Source organism: Cryptomeria japonica, chromosome 5 (assembly GCF_030272615.1).
Source record: "Cryptomeria japonica chromosome 5, Sugi_1.0, whole genome shotgun sequence".
In the NCBI taxonomy this organism is placed as follows: domain Eukaryota; kingdom Viridiplantae; phylum Streptophyta; class Pinopsida; order Cupressales; family Cupressaceae; genus Cryptomeria; species Cryptomeria japonica.
Genome location: NC_081409.1, coordinates 841325041 through 841341234, shown reverse-complemented (window position 1 = coordinate 841341234; position 16194 = coordinate 841325041). Strand labels below are relative to the sequence as shown.

The 16194-nt window shown below is 35.3% G+C and overlaps 1 protein-coding gene across 5 annotated transcripts in view; it reads left to right on the top strand.

Moving 5' to 3' along the window:
- Positions 1-15734, top strand: part of LOC131042062 (protein BLISTER) — a 93892-nt gene extending 78158 nt beyond the window's left edge. For 3 of the 5 annotated variants that reach the window (XM_057975364.2, XM_057975366.2, XM_057975363.2), the window contains 7 exons: positions 832-908; positions 10015-10082; positions 10250-10369; positions 10534-10826; positions 11231-11299; positions 11680-11835; positions 14977-15734. In XM_057975364.2, the coding sequence (XP_057831347.1) occupies positions 832-908; positions 10015-10082; positions 10250-10369; positions 10534-10826; positions 11231-11299; positions 11680-11835; positions 14977-15057 (864 nt within the window). In that variant the 3' untranslated portion in view covers positions 15058-15734. The remainder of the gene's footprint in view (positions 1-831; positions 909-10014; positions 10083-10249; positions 10370-10533; positions 10827-11230; positions 11300-11679; positions 11836-14976) is intronic. The other 2 variants (XM_057975367.2, XM_057975365.2) reach the window with 1 other exon arrangement.
- Positions 15735-16194: the final 460 nt, after the last annotated feature.

Genomic DNA, 16194 nt, shown 5'->3' with positions numbered 1-16194 from the left:
TAATAGCAGGTCATTTACATGATAGTTCACAACCTAACAGAAGATATTGTGTTTAGATGCACAACGCCATATTTTATTGTGGTGTTAATGCAGCATCTGTTATTGGATGTACTACAGGACAAATTTGTTAAGTTTGTTGGCTGACTTACATTCATGGTTACCGTATTTCTTAGGTGAAACATTTTTTATTTAAACTCAGATGTTCACCACTGGCACACAATCACCAAAAGATGCCTTTCTTGAGAAGAGTTTTTCACAGATTGTATGATCAATATTCAGACAAGATTTTTTCAACAACCATGTCGCCACACTGAAGTTTCAAGTATGTGCTTTTTGTGAAAAAGTTTTTGTTCTGATGGCCTATTATCTCCTGGCTATAGGGACATTACATCAATGTGTACTTTGCCTCAGAAAATTTTGAGAGCATTTTACTTTCAACTGCAATGGGATTCTCCTACAGGCTCAATAGCATTCTGATTTAGACTCCACAATGATGTCTGGCAGAAGATATCATTCAGAGATCTGGTCTTTAACTTTTTCTTATTGAGGACAGATGACACGCTACACCTGCTATTTTAATTTTTTGTTGATTGCACATGATCTCTATTGGCTGGCTGATGGTGTGAAATGACGTCCTTATTTGAGTTGCCACTTGTAGTGAAATATTTGTTGAAACTAGTCTCTCTTCATATTTTAATGGAATGATTTTTTCTTCTTTTGCTGGAAGTTTATTTATATTTGGCAAAGGATATAGGCTTTATTGTATTTGTTGTTTCCATTTAACGATTTTTTGGTGCAAGCAATGGCTCATTGTGGAAGAGTTGATGACAGGCACTCAGATTAAGATCAAATGAATTGAAGTTGGAGAGACAACTGGAGACCGTAAATGATGAAGTTGCTTCCAATAGGTATTTTACTTAATTTAGTTGTTTCTTGATTTATTCCATTGTTTCTTGTACTGTAAGTTAGTTTCCTGCTTTAATTTGATCCCAGATCAATTTTTGTGAAGCCTCTTATCTAATGGAGAACTGAATTGCTATGAAGCACCAAAGGACGGAGTTTAGAATCTTGTCTCTAATATATAGTACATCCGACAATCATTGTCTGTTTTCTTTAGTTTCTGATAGTCTTTCATTTTAGCCTTTATATGACTTATTGGATTCTTAATATTTATGCAATAATTACTATTTTATCAATCATATAATGGTGCATGACTACAATACAGCTTCTTCTAGCAGCATTATATGCAGTTTGAGACAGAATCATGGTTCTGTGCTACGAATATTACAACAAATCACTGCTCTGCCAGCATTTTTGATTGTGATTACAATGATTGTTGAATTGTGCCATCTTTTTTAAGTTTCCATCTTTTTTAAGAATTTAGATATTCTTTTACTGTTTTATTAACTGTTCCTTCTTATATTGCAGATTGCTGTAGACGACATTTATTGATTTCAATGATTGCTGCAGCATTCCTCACGGCATATACATATATGTGATGCCCAACGATCAAGGCATGCCTTGACCGGACGTGTCTCTTGACATGCCCGATCAAGACATGTCTTGATCGGTTCACAAGCACCGATTCACTAAAATGTTTACCGATAACTAATGGTTCAAAGCACCGATTCACTAAAATGTTTACCGATAACTAATGGTTCAAATCAAATGCTATTTAATATTAACCAATAACAAATCGGTATGTTTCGAATGCTATTTTATTATTATATCAACCGATAACAAATTGGTATGATGCAAGTGTAATACGATAACTATTATAGTTATCACATGATAACATCAATCGGTGCTATCATATGATAACTATGATAGATATCATAAATCCGATCTGTTTAATTATAATCACATCACAACATATGAAATATGGTCATAGCACGATCAATGACATTTGGTAATGATGTCCAAGTGTCGAAATGTGCAATCCGATGCTTGGATTGTGAAATGCATATAAAGATGATTATAACACGTTTATTCACTCAATCATGAAGTCTACCATTAGCTTGTAGTTACATCGATAAGGTAGATGGTTGAATGAGAGATAAATGAAGTCTCTCATTCAATCATTTATCTTACTGAAGCTACTTAGTTTCAACACTTCCTTTTAGCTAGGGAAGATAACTGGGGACCTGTGTAAACATTGAAATAAGCATCATATTTCTCATAATAGAATGTATTACATGACCTCGTAATACTAAGGATCATATCACATTTGCTCGTGACATGATGTATCACATAATAAGTGACATAGGAATATATCACATCATCTTGTGAAATAGATATCACATAACACGCGATACCTTGGATATAAAATACTTGAGAATGTTGAATTCCCTTATATCCAGGTTATGGTATGTGCATTGACATTATGTCACATAATGTCTACCATAACATATCATGGCACATCCATGAGTCAGGATGATATCAAGTCAACATGATATCAACATTACAAGATCATCACCTTATAATGTTTAATACAAGTGTTCATTGTCTAAAAGATCGTCACCTTTTAGAAATGTACACAGGGGGTGGAGCCCATAAAGTCATAACATGACAAAAGAAGTTTACACATTAAACATCTCATATATTAGTACAGATTATAAAGCAAATTACAATTCAATCATACCAAGTCCTTTCCTGAAGTGTTCAACTTTCACTTTGGATAGAGGCTTGGTCAGTATGTCTGTTGTCTGGTCTCCTGTACTGATATACTACAACTGAATCACATTCCTATCCACCATATCTCTCACATAGTGATAAGGAATCTCTATGTGTTTGGATCTATCATGAAATACAGGGTTCATGGAGAGTTTTATACAACTTTGATTATCACAATGAATTATAGTAGGCTTCAATGGCTCTCTGAACAATCCCACAAGTAGTTTTTGTAGCCATACAACTTCTCGTGCATCCATGGAAGCTGCGATATATTCGGCCTCTGTAGAACTTTGAGCTACTGAAGACCGTTTTCTGCTAATCCAAGATATCATGGTTGAACCCAAGCTGAAGCAACATCTTGATGTGCTTTTCCTATCAATCACACTTCCAGCCCAATTTGAATCAGTCAACCCGCGAAGATCCAAACCAACATTCTCATACTTGAGTCCATAGTTAAGAGTGCCTTGAAGGTATCTCATGATATGTTTTACAGCCATAAGATGAATCTCCTTAGGTTCACACATGAACTGACTCAAGGCATTTACAGGATAACAGATATCAGGTTTAGTATTGACCAGGTACATTAATGATCCAATCATCTATCTGTAGAGAGTAGGATCTACCAATGGGGAATCTACTGCTGCCTACTTCAATTTGTGAAGATTAGTTTCCATAGGAGAAGTCATGGGTTTGCAGTTCATCATACCAAATCTCTTCAATATGTCTAAGGTGTACTTTCCTTGATTAAGTACAATATTGTCAGAGTTTTGCAAAACTTCCAATCCAAGGAAGTAATGTAGAAGGCCTAAATCCTTCATATCATACTCCTTCTCAAGGTCTTTTTTACATTGGCCAATAAGGTGATCTTTTCTTGTAATTAAAAGTTCATGAACATACAAGATCAATATCAACATATCACCTTTGACTTCCTTAAAGTATAGATTTGGATCTGCATCATTCTTTGAGAATCTCAATCCCATGAGATGGCTGTCAATTCTTTCATACCAGGCCTTGGGGGCTTGTTTTAGTTCATATAGGGCTTTCGTTAATCTGCACATGTGATTCTGCATTGTGGATCTCAAACCCTTCTGTCTGTTCTAAGTAGACTTCCTCCTTAATTTTCCCATTCAGAAAAGCAGTTTTTACATCCATTTGATGGACTTTCCAACCTTTGGCTGCTGCAATGGCCAGTACTGCTCTGACTGAGGTGTATCTAGCAACTGGAGCAAATGTCTCATCATAGTCTATTCCCTCATTCTGTGAGAACTCCCTGGCTACAAATCTGGCTTTATATTTCTCTATGCTACCATCTGCAACATGTTTGATTTTGAATAGCCACTTGGATGAAACAACATATTTTCCTTTTGGCCTGGGAACAATTTCCCAAACATCATTGTTTGAAATGGATTTATATTCTTCAGACATGGCATCTTTCCAAACTTGATGTTTAAGAGCTTCTGATACATTAGCGGGTTTTGATTTGGAGAGATCATTCATTAGAGCTACATAGCTAGTAAATCTTTGGGGCCTCTTACTTTCTCTAAAAGTCCCTGAAGGAGTTGCAAAGTCCCTTGCATCTTCCATTGTTTTGTGAACCCATAGAGATTTTTTCTTAGGGATTTCTTGGGGAGGAATCTGTACTTCATTTTCTTCTGAACACTCCCTCTGAATCTCAGGAGTGAGATCCTCTTACAGGTCTAAAGATGGAGCATAGATTTCTGACTCAATAGAGTATTTAGCCCTTTTGAAGGCTATGTCTTCTTCAAATATTACATCTCTATTAAGTTCAATATTGCTATGTCCAGGCACAAATATTCTATAGGCTTTAGAGGTTTCACTATATCCAACAAAGATTCCTTTTCTTCCAGAGGGTTCTAGTTTTGTTCTTTTCTCTTTAGGTATATGAAAGTAAACAGGGAATCCAAATATCCTAAAGTGAGTGATATTGGGCTTTATCCCTGTGAAAACTTCTTCAGGAGTTTTATCTTCAATGTGGGAGTGAGGACATCTATTTTGTATGTATACAACAATGTTGGAGGCTTCTACCCAAAGATGAGTTTCTAAGTTTTGATCAAGAAGCATGGCTTTGGCTGCTTCTACAATGGTTCTATTTTTCCTCTTAGCAAACTCCATTTTGTTGGGGGTTGTAAGGAACAATGAACTCCCTCTTAATCCCAGCGTCTTTACAAAATTCCCTAAAAATGTCTGAGGTATATTCCCTCCCATTATTAGTTCTTAGGATTTTTATTTTCTTTCCGGCAGAGTTTTCAGAGAGAGATTTGAATTCCTTAAAATCTCTTGAGGATCTCTTCAGATTCTTTATGTTTAAGAAAGTAGATCCAGGTCTTCCTAGAGAAGTCATAAATGAATATTACATAATAAAGGAACCCTCCTAATGATAGTACAGACATTGACCCACATAGGTCAAAGTGAACTAGTTCTAAAACATTGCTTGTTTTCCTAGAACTATTCTGAAAGGAACTCTTAGTATTTTGCCTAGGGCACACCCCTTACATGTACCAGAATGGTATTGTTTTAACTTAGGCAAACCATTTACTAATTTTTTCATTGAACATAAAGCACGAAAGTTTAAATGACCTAATCTTCTATGCCAAATTTCATTAGAATCTGCAATCTCATGAAGTAGGGCTAGGTTAGATTCAGTACATACCTCGTACAAATAGCCTTTTCTATGCCCTAAGGTTATAGCCTTCTTGATGGAAGAGTTTTGTGGCCATACTAGAACTTTACCATTCATGAAGGTTATTCTGTACCCATCATCTTCAAGTGCAGATACGGAGATTAAGTTCCTCTTGATGCCGGGAACGAATAGGACTTAGGTGAGTTGGAGGGACATGCCTGTCTTCAGCTTAGTGATGTGTCTTGAAGACCCACTGTCAATGATCCAGGTGTTAGATTTATTGGATACTTGGCTAGAGAGGGCAGAGTAAAATACATGCTTCTTGGAGTCATGTTCTTCCCTTTTCACTTTTGCAAATGTAGCTTCTTGTTTGATTCTATCCGGACATTTTGTTGCATAGTGTCCATATTGATCACACCTAAAGCACTGAATGTGGGAGTTGTCTTTCTTAGATGACCCTTTCCCATGTCGGTTCTTTCTCTTCTTGCAATGTTTCTTCTTGCTTTTCTTGTTGGAGTTGGTATTTAGAACATGGAGATCTTCATCTATGTTCTTTTGCTTGATCCCCTTCTTATTTAACCTTGACTCCTCTTGAGGACAATTTGCTCTTAGCCTTTCAAATTTTGGATATTTAGCCCTTGCACTAATGCCTTGGATGAATGTTTCCCATGTACTAGGCAACCCATCTAGAGCAATGAGCATTAGCTCTTTGCTTTGGATCTCATATCCAAGCGTTGCCAATTCATCCCTTAGGTCTGATATCCGTATAAAGTATGCATTGATTGACTCTCCTTTGTTCATACTTATATGATTTATTTCCCTTTTTAGAGCCAAGGTTCTACTTGCATTGTTTATCTCGAATGCACTTTCGAGTGCCTTGAACATATGGTAGGTAGTCTCATGCTTTGTTATTATTGGCATAATGTGATTTCTCACTCCATCGACTATGATCTTCATGGCTTTTTCATTTCCCTCAATCCATGTCGATTTGTCAGGTTCATTCTCTGGTTCTTTAGATTCAACTCTTACAAATGATTCAACTTTATTTTCTTTTAGAATCATCTTAATTCTGAATTTCTATGCTGAAAAATTATCGCCTCCTTCAAGTCTATCCTCAAATCTGATAGCATTAGCCATGGGAAATGTGATGTTTATATCCTCGATTTGAACTTCTCAAATTTGAATGCCTTAGGTTCGATCAACTTGGCTCTGATACCATGTAAATGTTATTCAAATATATGTTCAAATCTGAAGTTGTAAGAATTTAGATATTCTTTTACTGTTTTTGATGGGAATATTGTCATTGATGCCAAAATAGTGATACTCAGAAATATATGTATACAGTAAATAGCCAGTTGAAAGACTGTAAATGAAGATATCTTATCAGTTTTGGAAGACGATATAATTCTTTTTAGATCATGGATGGTGAAATCAGGAGTATACATATACACAGATTTCAGATATTCTTACAGCATATACAAGTCCAAAATTTGAAGAACAAAAACTCAGGTGTATACGTTATTGAAGGATAAAGTTCACTCACACAGATATGGTCGACTTTATGAAACAGTTGACTACATTCATGATTGAGACGGTAACAAGGATAGTGACTCAAAAAGCACACACAACAATAAAAGAAACGCTATGGACAACTATCATGCACATGGATAGCATTAGGACAGCTCACATAAATACAGATATACAATCTGTAATATAGCTACAGAAATATATAGTGTGGCAAATCGTATTTTAAAAATTACCAAAAGATGGATTCCGAACAGTGAATAAGAGATCGTGGTTTTGTGGACTTGACTGAACAGTGAATAAGAGATCGTGGTTTTGTGGACTTGTTGTTTAGACAATATGTAATACACAAGAATATGTCACAGATGTTTCTTCAAAGAATACGGAAATAATATATGGTCAAAGGCAATGCTGAAAACCATTAAGAAATCGACCCAAGGATGAAATCAGACATGGAAGTGATTGGAGAAATATAATATGCCTGTTCGTATTCATCAAATTATTGTTATTTGACTTCCTCTTCAGCGCTGAAATTGTTTCAATGGATGCCACGACAATTCAAGGAAGAGCGGTGATGTCTATGACAGAGCTATGTTCTTGCAAGGAAGAACGTAAATTCAAAAAATGATCCAGATTTGATGGTTATAAGAAATACTAGGTAACAGTAACTTAAATATACATAAGAAAAGTCAGCGCTTACACTTGTACATCGTCTCAAGTTATAAGAAATGAGTAGCGATTTTATTAGATAATGAAGAACAGATTAAATAAAGAATTATAACAGCGATCAGTTATGACTGGTAAAAATTACAAATGATCTGTTACTATTCAGACAACCCACTTCATGATCCGTAGATAAATTAAAAAGGTGATGTCTTTATACAGCCAAGGTGGTAGAGGAGACATAATAAAAAACTCTTGTCGAATCTCTTGAACAACCGATTACAATAGAAGAAGAACAATTTAAATGAGGAACATGAAGCGACGATTATGAAGTAATAATTGTAGTGGCTGATTCTCTTCAACATGAGAAATAAATTTAGTATCTTCAAAAGTAACCAATCTTATGTTACAAGTCATGAAGTCATTGATCATGAAGTCATTAACCAAGCAAATAACTTTTACGTTAAAAAAAACTGATCTGGATGATAACGAATAAGCAGCAAGTGATTTGCAAGGTGGCAGTTTTAATTAATAAACAAATGATTACTTTGCCATATATAATAAATCATGGAAGGCAGTGAACTTTTCAAAGAAGGAGACATGTTTTGATTATAAGTTACGATTTCTATAATGTAATTTGTTTATTAAAAAACTACATGCTAAAAGTTACGTCTTTTTCTAAGAGACACAATCCTTGTAAAGAGATATATGAAAGATATAAAGTGTAAGTAATAAAAAATGAGGTAGTTGTGTGTTGTAGCGTTGGCAAGGTGTATGATGCTGGAAATATAATAAGTTGCTGACAGAATAGAGTGTGTAATTCTGGAAATATAATCAGACACAAGAGAGTGTGTGTGAAGATCAATCATACACAAGAAAATATACGAATATGTATATGCAGATATAAAATAGATTTATGAAGACTCCATGTACAGATTTGTGAATATTCTATGAGTATATTTGTGAAGACTTTATGAAGCAGAGTTTAGCAGACTTATGAAGCATTTAGATTTATAAGAGTTTATAATCAGTTTTTGTGACAGATTCATGATCAGCATTGTAACAGTTTGAAAAAGGAAATTTGAGAAGAATATAATCCATCATCAGTTGGTACAGCAACATTGTAAAGGTGAAAATCAGATATATGTGAAGTGGGTTGGTGCTCACAAAAGTGGGAGTTGGTGCTCACAAAGTTCAGATTTGGGAGTTGGTGCTCACAAAACAGAATTAGGAGGTTGGTGCTTCCAGTGGGTTGGTGCTCACAAACATTGTAAAAGAAATATAAATATACAACATTCATTTTAGTGGTTTTCTCCCTCATTGGGTTTCCACTCAAATTCTTTTGTTATTGTATTTATGTGCATAATTGTCTTGAATAACTTAATCATATTAAATTGAAAAGTTTCATTATACTGATTCACACGCCCAGCCCCCCCCCCCCCCCTCTCAGTATAATCGTGTGCTCTTCAGTTTTATTGACTATTCCTTCTTATATTGCAGATTGCTGGAGACGACATTTATTGATTTCAATGATCGCTGCAGCATTCCTCATGGCATACACATATATGTGATGCCCAATGATCAAGGCATGCCTTGACCGGACATGTCTCTTGACATGCCCGATCAAGACATGTCTTGATCGGTTCACAAGCACCAATTCACTAAAATGTTTACCAATAACTATCGGTTCAAATCAAATGCTATTTAATATTAACCGATAACAAATCGGTATGTTTCGAATGCTATTTTATTATTATAACAACCGATAACAAATCGGTATGATGCAAGTGTAATACGATAACTATTATAGTTATCACATGATAACATCAATCGGTGCTATCATATGATAACTATGATAGATATCATAAATCCGATCTGTTTAATTATAATCACATCACAACATATGAAATATGGTCATAGCACGATCAATGACATTTGGTAATGATGTCCAAGTGTTGAAATGTGCAATCCGATGCTTGGACTGTGAAATGTATATAAAGATGATTATAACCCGTTTATTCACTCAATCATGAAATCTACCATTAGCTTGTAGTTACATCGATAAGGTAGATGGTTGAATGAGAGATAAATGAAGTCTCTCATTCAATCATTTATCTTACCGAAGCTACTTAGTTTCAACAAATCACTCGTGGTTCTGTGCTATAAATATTACAACAAATCACTGCTCTGCCAGCATTTTTGATTGTGATTACAATGATTGTTGAATTGTGCCTATGATATCACTATGCTGTAGATTTTAAGGGGATTGCCAAAGATAACCTTTTATGGTAATATGAAGAAAAATGTTGGGCATCCTATATTAGGACATATTTTGAACATATAACAAATTCTGCTTGAATTCATTGAGCTTATGAAGAAGGAAATAGATTCTATTTCCTAGTACTTATTGTTTCTCTTTGCATCAATTATACTCAGACTAAGATCTGATTGAGAGCAATATTATATTATGATCTTTTTATCTAATTGAAGTTATATTCATTTTTTCCTCACAGAAGACATATTTCTAGTTTGGAGAAGGAGCGTTTAGATTTACGGTCTACTATTGATGCATTGCAGGAAGGTAGATAGATTCAGGCCACACAAGATTTAAATTTAAAATAAAGTATATATTCTATTGGCCTGAATATAGTTTTAAATATGCTGTGTGGCTACTATAAAACAAGATATATGATTCTTTCAAATTCAGACAATATACTTACTTTATTTCTTATACACTTGTTACATCAGAGAAAAAATTATTGCAATCTAAGCTTCGTAAGGCGGCTGCCAATGGCAATTTTGATTTACCTGTGCCTACAAAACCTTCAAAAAATGTAAAAGAAGCATCTACTTCAACAGAGGATATTGGTAGGCTTTTGATTCATAAGCCCTTTTTTGTGTGTATTCATGTTTATAGTATTGTTTGATTGGTCTTTAATTTCTCTGTATATATTTACCATGCATTGTTATCATGTTATGAGAACATGATAATAGTTTCCTTATCTGATTTGAATTTTAAATTATGTTTGCAGGCATTGAATTATTTAATTTTCCAGGTGGCAACGGCTTATTTTTGGGTAGACAGGATGATTTCACTGCCGTTACACCTATGTCCCAATCATTGTTGTCAGCTGTTGATGTTCATCAAGTAATGGATTCTCAATCTGCAGGAATTGTATCTAACACAAATGTCAGTTTGTCATCTTTCACCAACACTGCAAGCAGTTCAAATTCAAGCCAAAGACATCGTATGCTGGACCTTCCTGTTGCAATCCCAGGTGATCAGCAAAGAATGATTGATAACATCAACTCTTTGATTGAAGAGGTAATGGTTTTGTTACTTCCCATGATCTGACTGGAAATTGGGTTTACCTGGTAAAATTAAAAATTCTTGTGTTTTTCTCCTTGTGAACCTCGATATTTTAGGTATAAAGAGTAATTTGGCTTTGTTAGCAACAAAATATGCAGCAATTATGATGCAATTGTACAATAAAATCTGTCTTTATTTGAAAAGTGAGGCATTCAATATTTGCGAGCAAAAAAGATTTCAAATGTGTAATTATTTTCTCGAGTTTTAACTACTAAATAAACAATTGTTGCGGCCCTGTATTTTTGGACATTTATGTGTGTTCAAGGCTTCAAGTTATATTAACAAGTTACTGATTTGATTATCTCATGAAAACTAGTCATTGAACCTTTCATACTAATGAAATGGTTTATTTGATGCAGTTGGCATTGGAAAAAGAATCTCTTGCAAGGGCTCTAAAAACAGAATCATCAGAAGTTACTAAGCTAAAAGTGAGTAGCAACAGAAATTATTTATTTTGTTAAGTGGGAAATCTAGGAAGGTTTAGATTATTTAGAACACAAGGATTTTAAAAGGTAAATGTTTTATAACATAAAAAGGTTTTTACCCTTTTGAGCACCTTATTTAGTTCAACTGTGGAGCTTAATGGCAGGTCATATTGTGGAATGTTAACCTTTTTTGTTGCCTGTCATGTTCTTATATTTGTACATGTAAATGTAGTTCATGTTTCTGTATAATTATGTTGTGGTAAACGTGACAGAAAGTGGTCTTTACAATGTTTTTCTGCAATTTGTTACTAGTTTATTTAAAATAAGTTTCCTATGCCAAACAAGTGTTGCAATCTTTTCACGATTCTTGTCTAAATTTGCAGGCTTCAAACCAGGAGTTATCTCAGAAGTTGGAGTCACAGACTCAAAGACTAGAGCTTCTGATTTCTCAGAACATGGCCCATGGCAGTAGTGCAGTGGGGCCTAGGAATATTGTCAATATGCAGGATGAATTAGAGTACGTGGATGAAGGGGATGAGGTATGTCTGAGTAACCCTAAATATTTCTCGAGTTTTACTGTTTCCACTCCATGATGATAACAATCAACAGAGTATCTCTTTGGCAAAATGCAAACCATGCAGAGCAGTACCTTGCAATTTACAGTGAATATTTCAGTGTGTAGTGGAAAGGACATACTTTATGGCTTGTTAAGGATATTCTTTAGTTTGTTTGAGATATTTATGAGCATACTTCAATTGATTCTGTTCTCAAGGAATTGCTATGTGCACACATCTTCACTTAATTTGGAAAACATATCATAAAGGGATTGAGAATGTAATACAAGAGAAATCCATGATAATCATCCATTGGAGGCATTTTCTTCTAGGAGCTATTCTTTGTCAGTATACAAACCTACCATGGGAATCAAGCCCTATGCTGAGTGCCTAAAAACCAAGTGTCTGGTAAATATGCCCTATTCTATCCCAGCATTCGTTTGCCTTTTGACATTGCCCAGCCATCTCTTTAATTTAGTATTATGGGCAATTAAATAGTTCACAGGTTTTTTCAAGTGTGAATGAGTACTTTATCCATTGTATTGGGTTCCTGCATCTGAATTGCCTTCAAGACATATATTATATATTTTATTTAATTCTGCAAGCCTCAGCCAGATTAGGCAAGGCTTGGCTAGCAGTCATCATTTTTCACCAAAACTAAGAGTGTAACTTGCCCAAACCCCTTCCATGGAGGTTCACCATCTCCAAGGCAGTAGTCTTCAGGTCATTGGACCCATCGTGGATGTGTAGAAAAGAAAGAACACAAGGGGCTGAAAGCAGGGTTTCTCCAAGTTTCCAGGATGTGGGGATGTGGTTTCAAGAAAGGCAAAAATTTCTCTGAATTTTGGGATGGCAAGGTATGGCTATTTAAAATAACTTAAACAAACTAAAAGAAGTTATATTTTTAATGAGTAAATGTAATATGTTGAATTTGCAATGACAATCCTTCCCCATTTACCATTTTAGGGGGTTCTAGTATTTTTTTTGTTAAAAGATTTAAAATTATGCTCAAATGGAGCAGCCTGTCCAATTCTACAAAGGGTGACATCACCTCGATGTTCCCAAGTCCCTGGAACATCAGGACATCACCTGGACCCCTGGGGACATGTCCCTGTGGAATGTGGTCAAAAAGGTGTTATTATTCGTAGGAGGAAAAATGTTTTTGATATTGTTTTACTAAACTGCTAAGTTGCCGGTTTGGATTCTGGTTCGCAAATTCGTTCATTTTTTTTTTTTTTGGGGGGGGGGGTGTGTGGGGGGTGGGTTCGGGTTCACTTTGGGTTCGTCCGTACAAAAACATATATATATATACATATATGCAGCAGCAAATAAATAGCAAAATACACCACCATTTATATAAATGTTGTAGACTTTTAGTCCAAATGGCAAACATAGCAAAATGCCAAAATACACCACCATATCAATGTTTAAGTTCAAAAATAATAATGTCAACATTAACAATCAGCCATCACTGATCAAATATCATCAAAAGTCATCAAACATAACATCATCATTCTCCTGTGGCAAATTAGAAGCACAAACAGTGCCACTGGTAGTGGTACTAGCAATCTCAGCCTCAGGAGCAGCCTCATGATCACTAGGTAGCTCATCATCATCATCATCAACTCCAAGTGCATTAAGGGCCAAGGTGGGCAATTGAATCATCCAACTCTGCATGCTCTGGTTCAACATCCCAATGCTTTGCCTCCCCTTGTTTGTAGGTATTGTTTTTGTGTGTTAGGAACCTCAAGTTTGAATGCACATAGACCAAGTCTTCCGCATTCTTGGAATGTAGTCTTTTGCGTTTTATTGAGTGGATGAAGGAGTATGTGCTCCAATTCCTCTCAGATGATGATGAACTAGCAACCTATCGAGATTTTCAATTTTGAAATCAGAGAGTTAAGAGTTAATCAGTTATGAATACAAATTTTAAGAATGAAGAAATTAGAAATTAGAACCTTAAGAGTTAAGAGCTTACTTGTGACAAAATTTTGATGGCAATGGGTTGTAGGTGCTGGTATATTTCTCCATGGAAGTACCACCATTTATGAGCATCAACATTAGGTTTGACCTTTTTGACCTTTTTAGTGGTCTAATTTAGGGTCGGAGGGTGGAATAGACTAAATTAGGCAAAAAAGAACTTTAAAAAGTTAAAAAAATTGGCGTATGCGCCCAAATTCTTCCCGGGTTCTGCAGCTGGCGCCCAAATTCGCCCAAAATTCGCCTAAATTCCTCCCGGGTTCCTCTGAGCAAATTTACTGGGCTAAAAGCGAAACCTGGCAGAATTTGGGGCGAATTTCTAACGGACCAGTATTTGGAGCAAACCAAACCCAGACCCAGCAGATTTTGGGAAGAATCTGGCAACTTAGCTAAACTGTATGGTTACATCTCTATTTCTATTAAAAAAAATGTCCTAGTCCATTACCCTGTGCCACCAGGAGGAAGAATGTTTTTGATATTGTTATTACTAAACTTTATGTCTACATCCCTATTCTATGTAAAAATATGCTGTAGTCCATCATCCTGTGCAACCAGGAGGAAGAATGCTTTTGTTATTGTTATTACTAAACTGTATGGTAACATCTCTATTTCTATTTGAAAATGTGTCCTAGTCTATTATCCTGTGCCACTGGAAATAAATCATCTGTTCAATTTATTATTTGGTTTAGCTTCAGGCATTCTTTATTGATTTCACTGCATATGTTAGGCGTTAAGTAAAATTGGCCATTTTCTTGGTTTCCCTCTCTCTCCCTTTGATGTCCAACTCTTGGCTTGCTTGCCACTCGGAATAAAATAATACTAACCTGACATAGAGGAAAATGTAATAAATGGTGACAAAGATGATGTTTAAATTTATCCAGTTAACCAGCCGACTCTTTATTAACTTGAACTTTCTATGAACTTCTGATTAACCTTCTGCAGTCATTTGAAGTCCAACTGAGGCAACCCTCTATTGTGTCATTTACATAAATTCTTACTCAGAGAAATTACTGGCAACTGAAAGCATTATATAAATGCATTTTTGTTGTATACACTGTTTTATGCATATATATGGTCTTATGGATATGCTTGCTCTTCTTTTGGAAAATGTTAGTCTATTGAAATTCTATGTTATTTTGCTAACAGGTGGTTGAAAGAGTATTGGGATGGATAATGAAGCTTTTTCCTGGAGGTTCTTCGAAGCGTCGTACCAGCAAACTTTTGTGATATAGCATTAAAATATTGCCTTCAACTACTAGACTTCCCAACTTTCTGTCTCTAACCATTTTGATGGTCTCAGGCTCTCAGCAGGATGTGGCTTTTCCATGCAGGTCTTGTGTATCATAAGGTTTTAGTTAAATCCATTCTTTGGAGTGCAAACCTCTTGGGGTTATAGCTCTCCGTGATGCTGTATGGGTTCTTTTTTGCAGATTTGAGATGCACAATTTCTATCTCTAGCAGGCACACAGAATTGACTACAAAGGTCTTCAAGTGTTTGACCATAAAGAAAATAATGAGATTTAAGAGGTGATTTTCTGATTGGATTGTTGCTCAGTTTCTTACAAAGGCTTACAAAGGCTGCTTTTCATTGCAAGAAGCATGAATGCCTACGTTATTCAATTGTCATGGTGAGAAGCATATTTCTTTTTTGATCTTCAAAGAATGTCTAAGAAATGCATAACTTGAATTATTCAAGTACCTTGTAAATCATGGAGGGTAAGTTCTTCAGGGCTCTATTACCACTGGGGACAGAAATCAATTTTTTCTTGAAGATGTATGGCATACCTAAAAGTTAAATTTGCCCAATTTTCATACGGATGCTGGATAAATATTAATTTTCTGCTATCTCATAAGCACAATTGCTTATTATCAAGGTTTTGAATAAGAAATGCAAGTTACATGTACTGACTGGATCATAAGAGGCGGCATTGGCACTACTACTAATAAAGCTCTAGATGTGCTGTAAAAACTGTTCGCTTCATTTTTTTGGGAAGGGACTGAAAAGCAAATAGAAAAATTACATTATGTATTTTAAATATAAAAAGGTGTGTCCGAGCTCTTCTGCGAGCACTATTATTTGAATTTAATTGACCTAGCTAAGTGCTTGTGACCAGACTCTGTAGTTCAATCCTCTATACATCTACGCCGTTTCAAATGTTTGGTAGCCTCTTATGGTGCCTCAATGACACTCATCTCTAATAATTAAGTTGAAATCTTGATGTTTGTATGGAGATCTATATGCAAATATAGAGGTGATCAAGGTTTTATGCACGAATTCAGAATTCTCTGATTTTATTCACATCGGCACAAAATGCACATTTGAGAAAACTAAAATAGGCAACATTGTTATTAAAGGGAGTACGG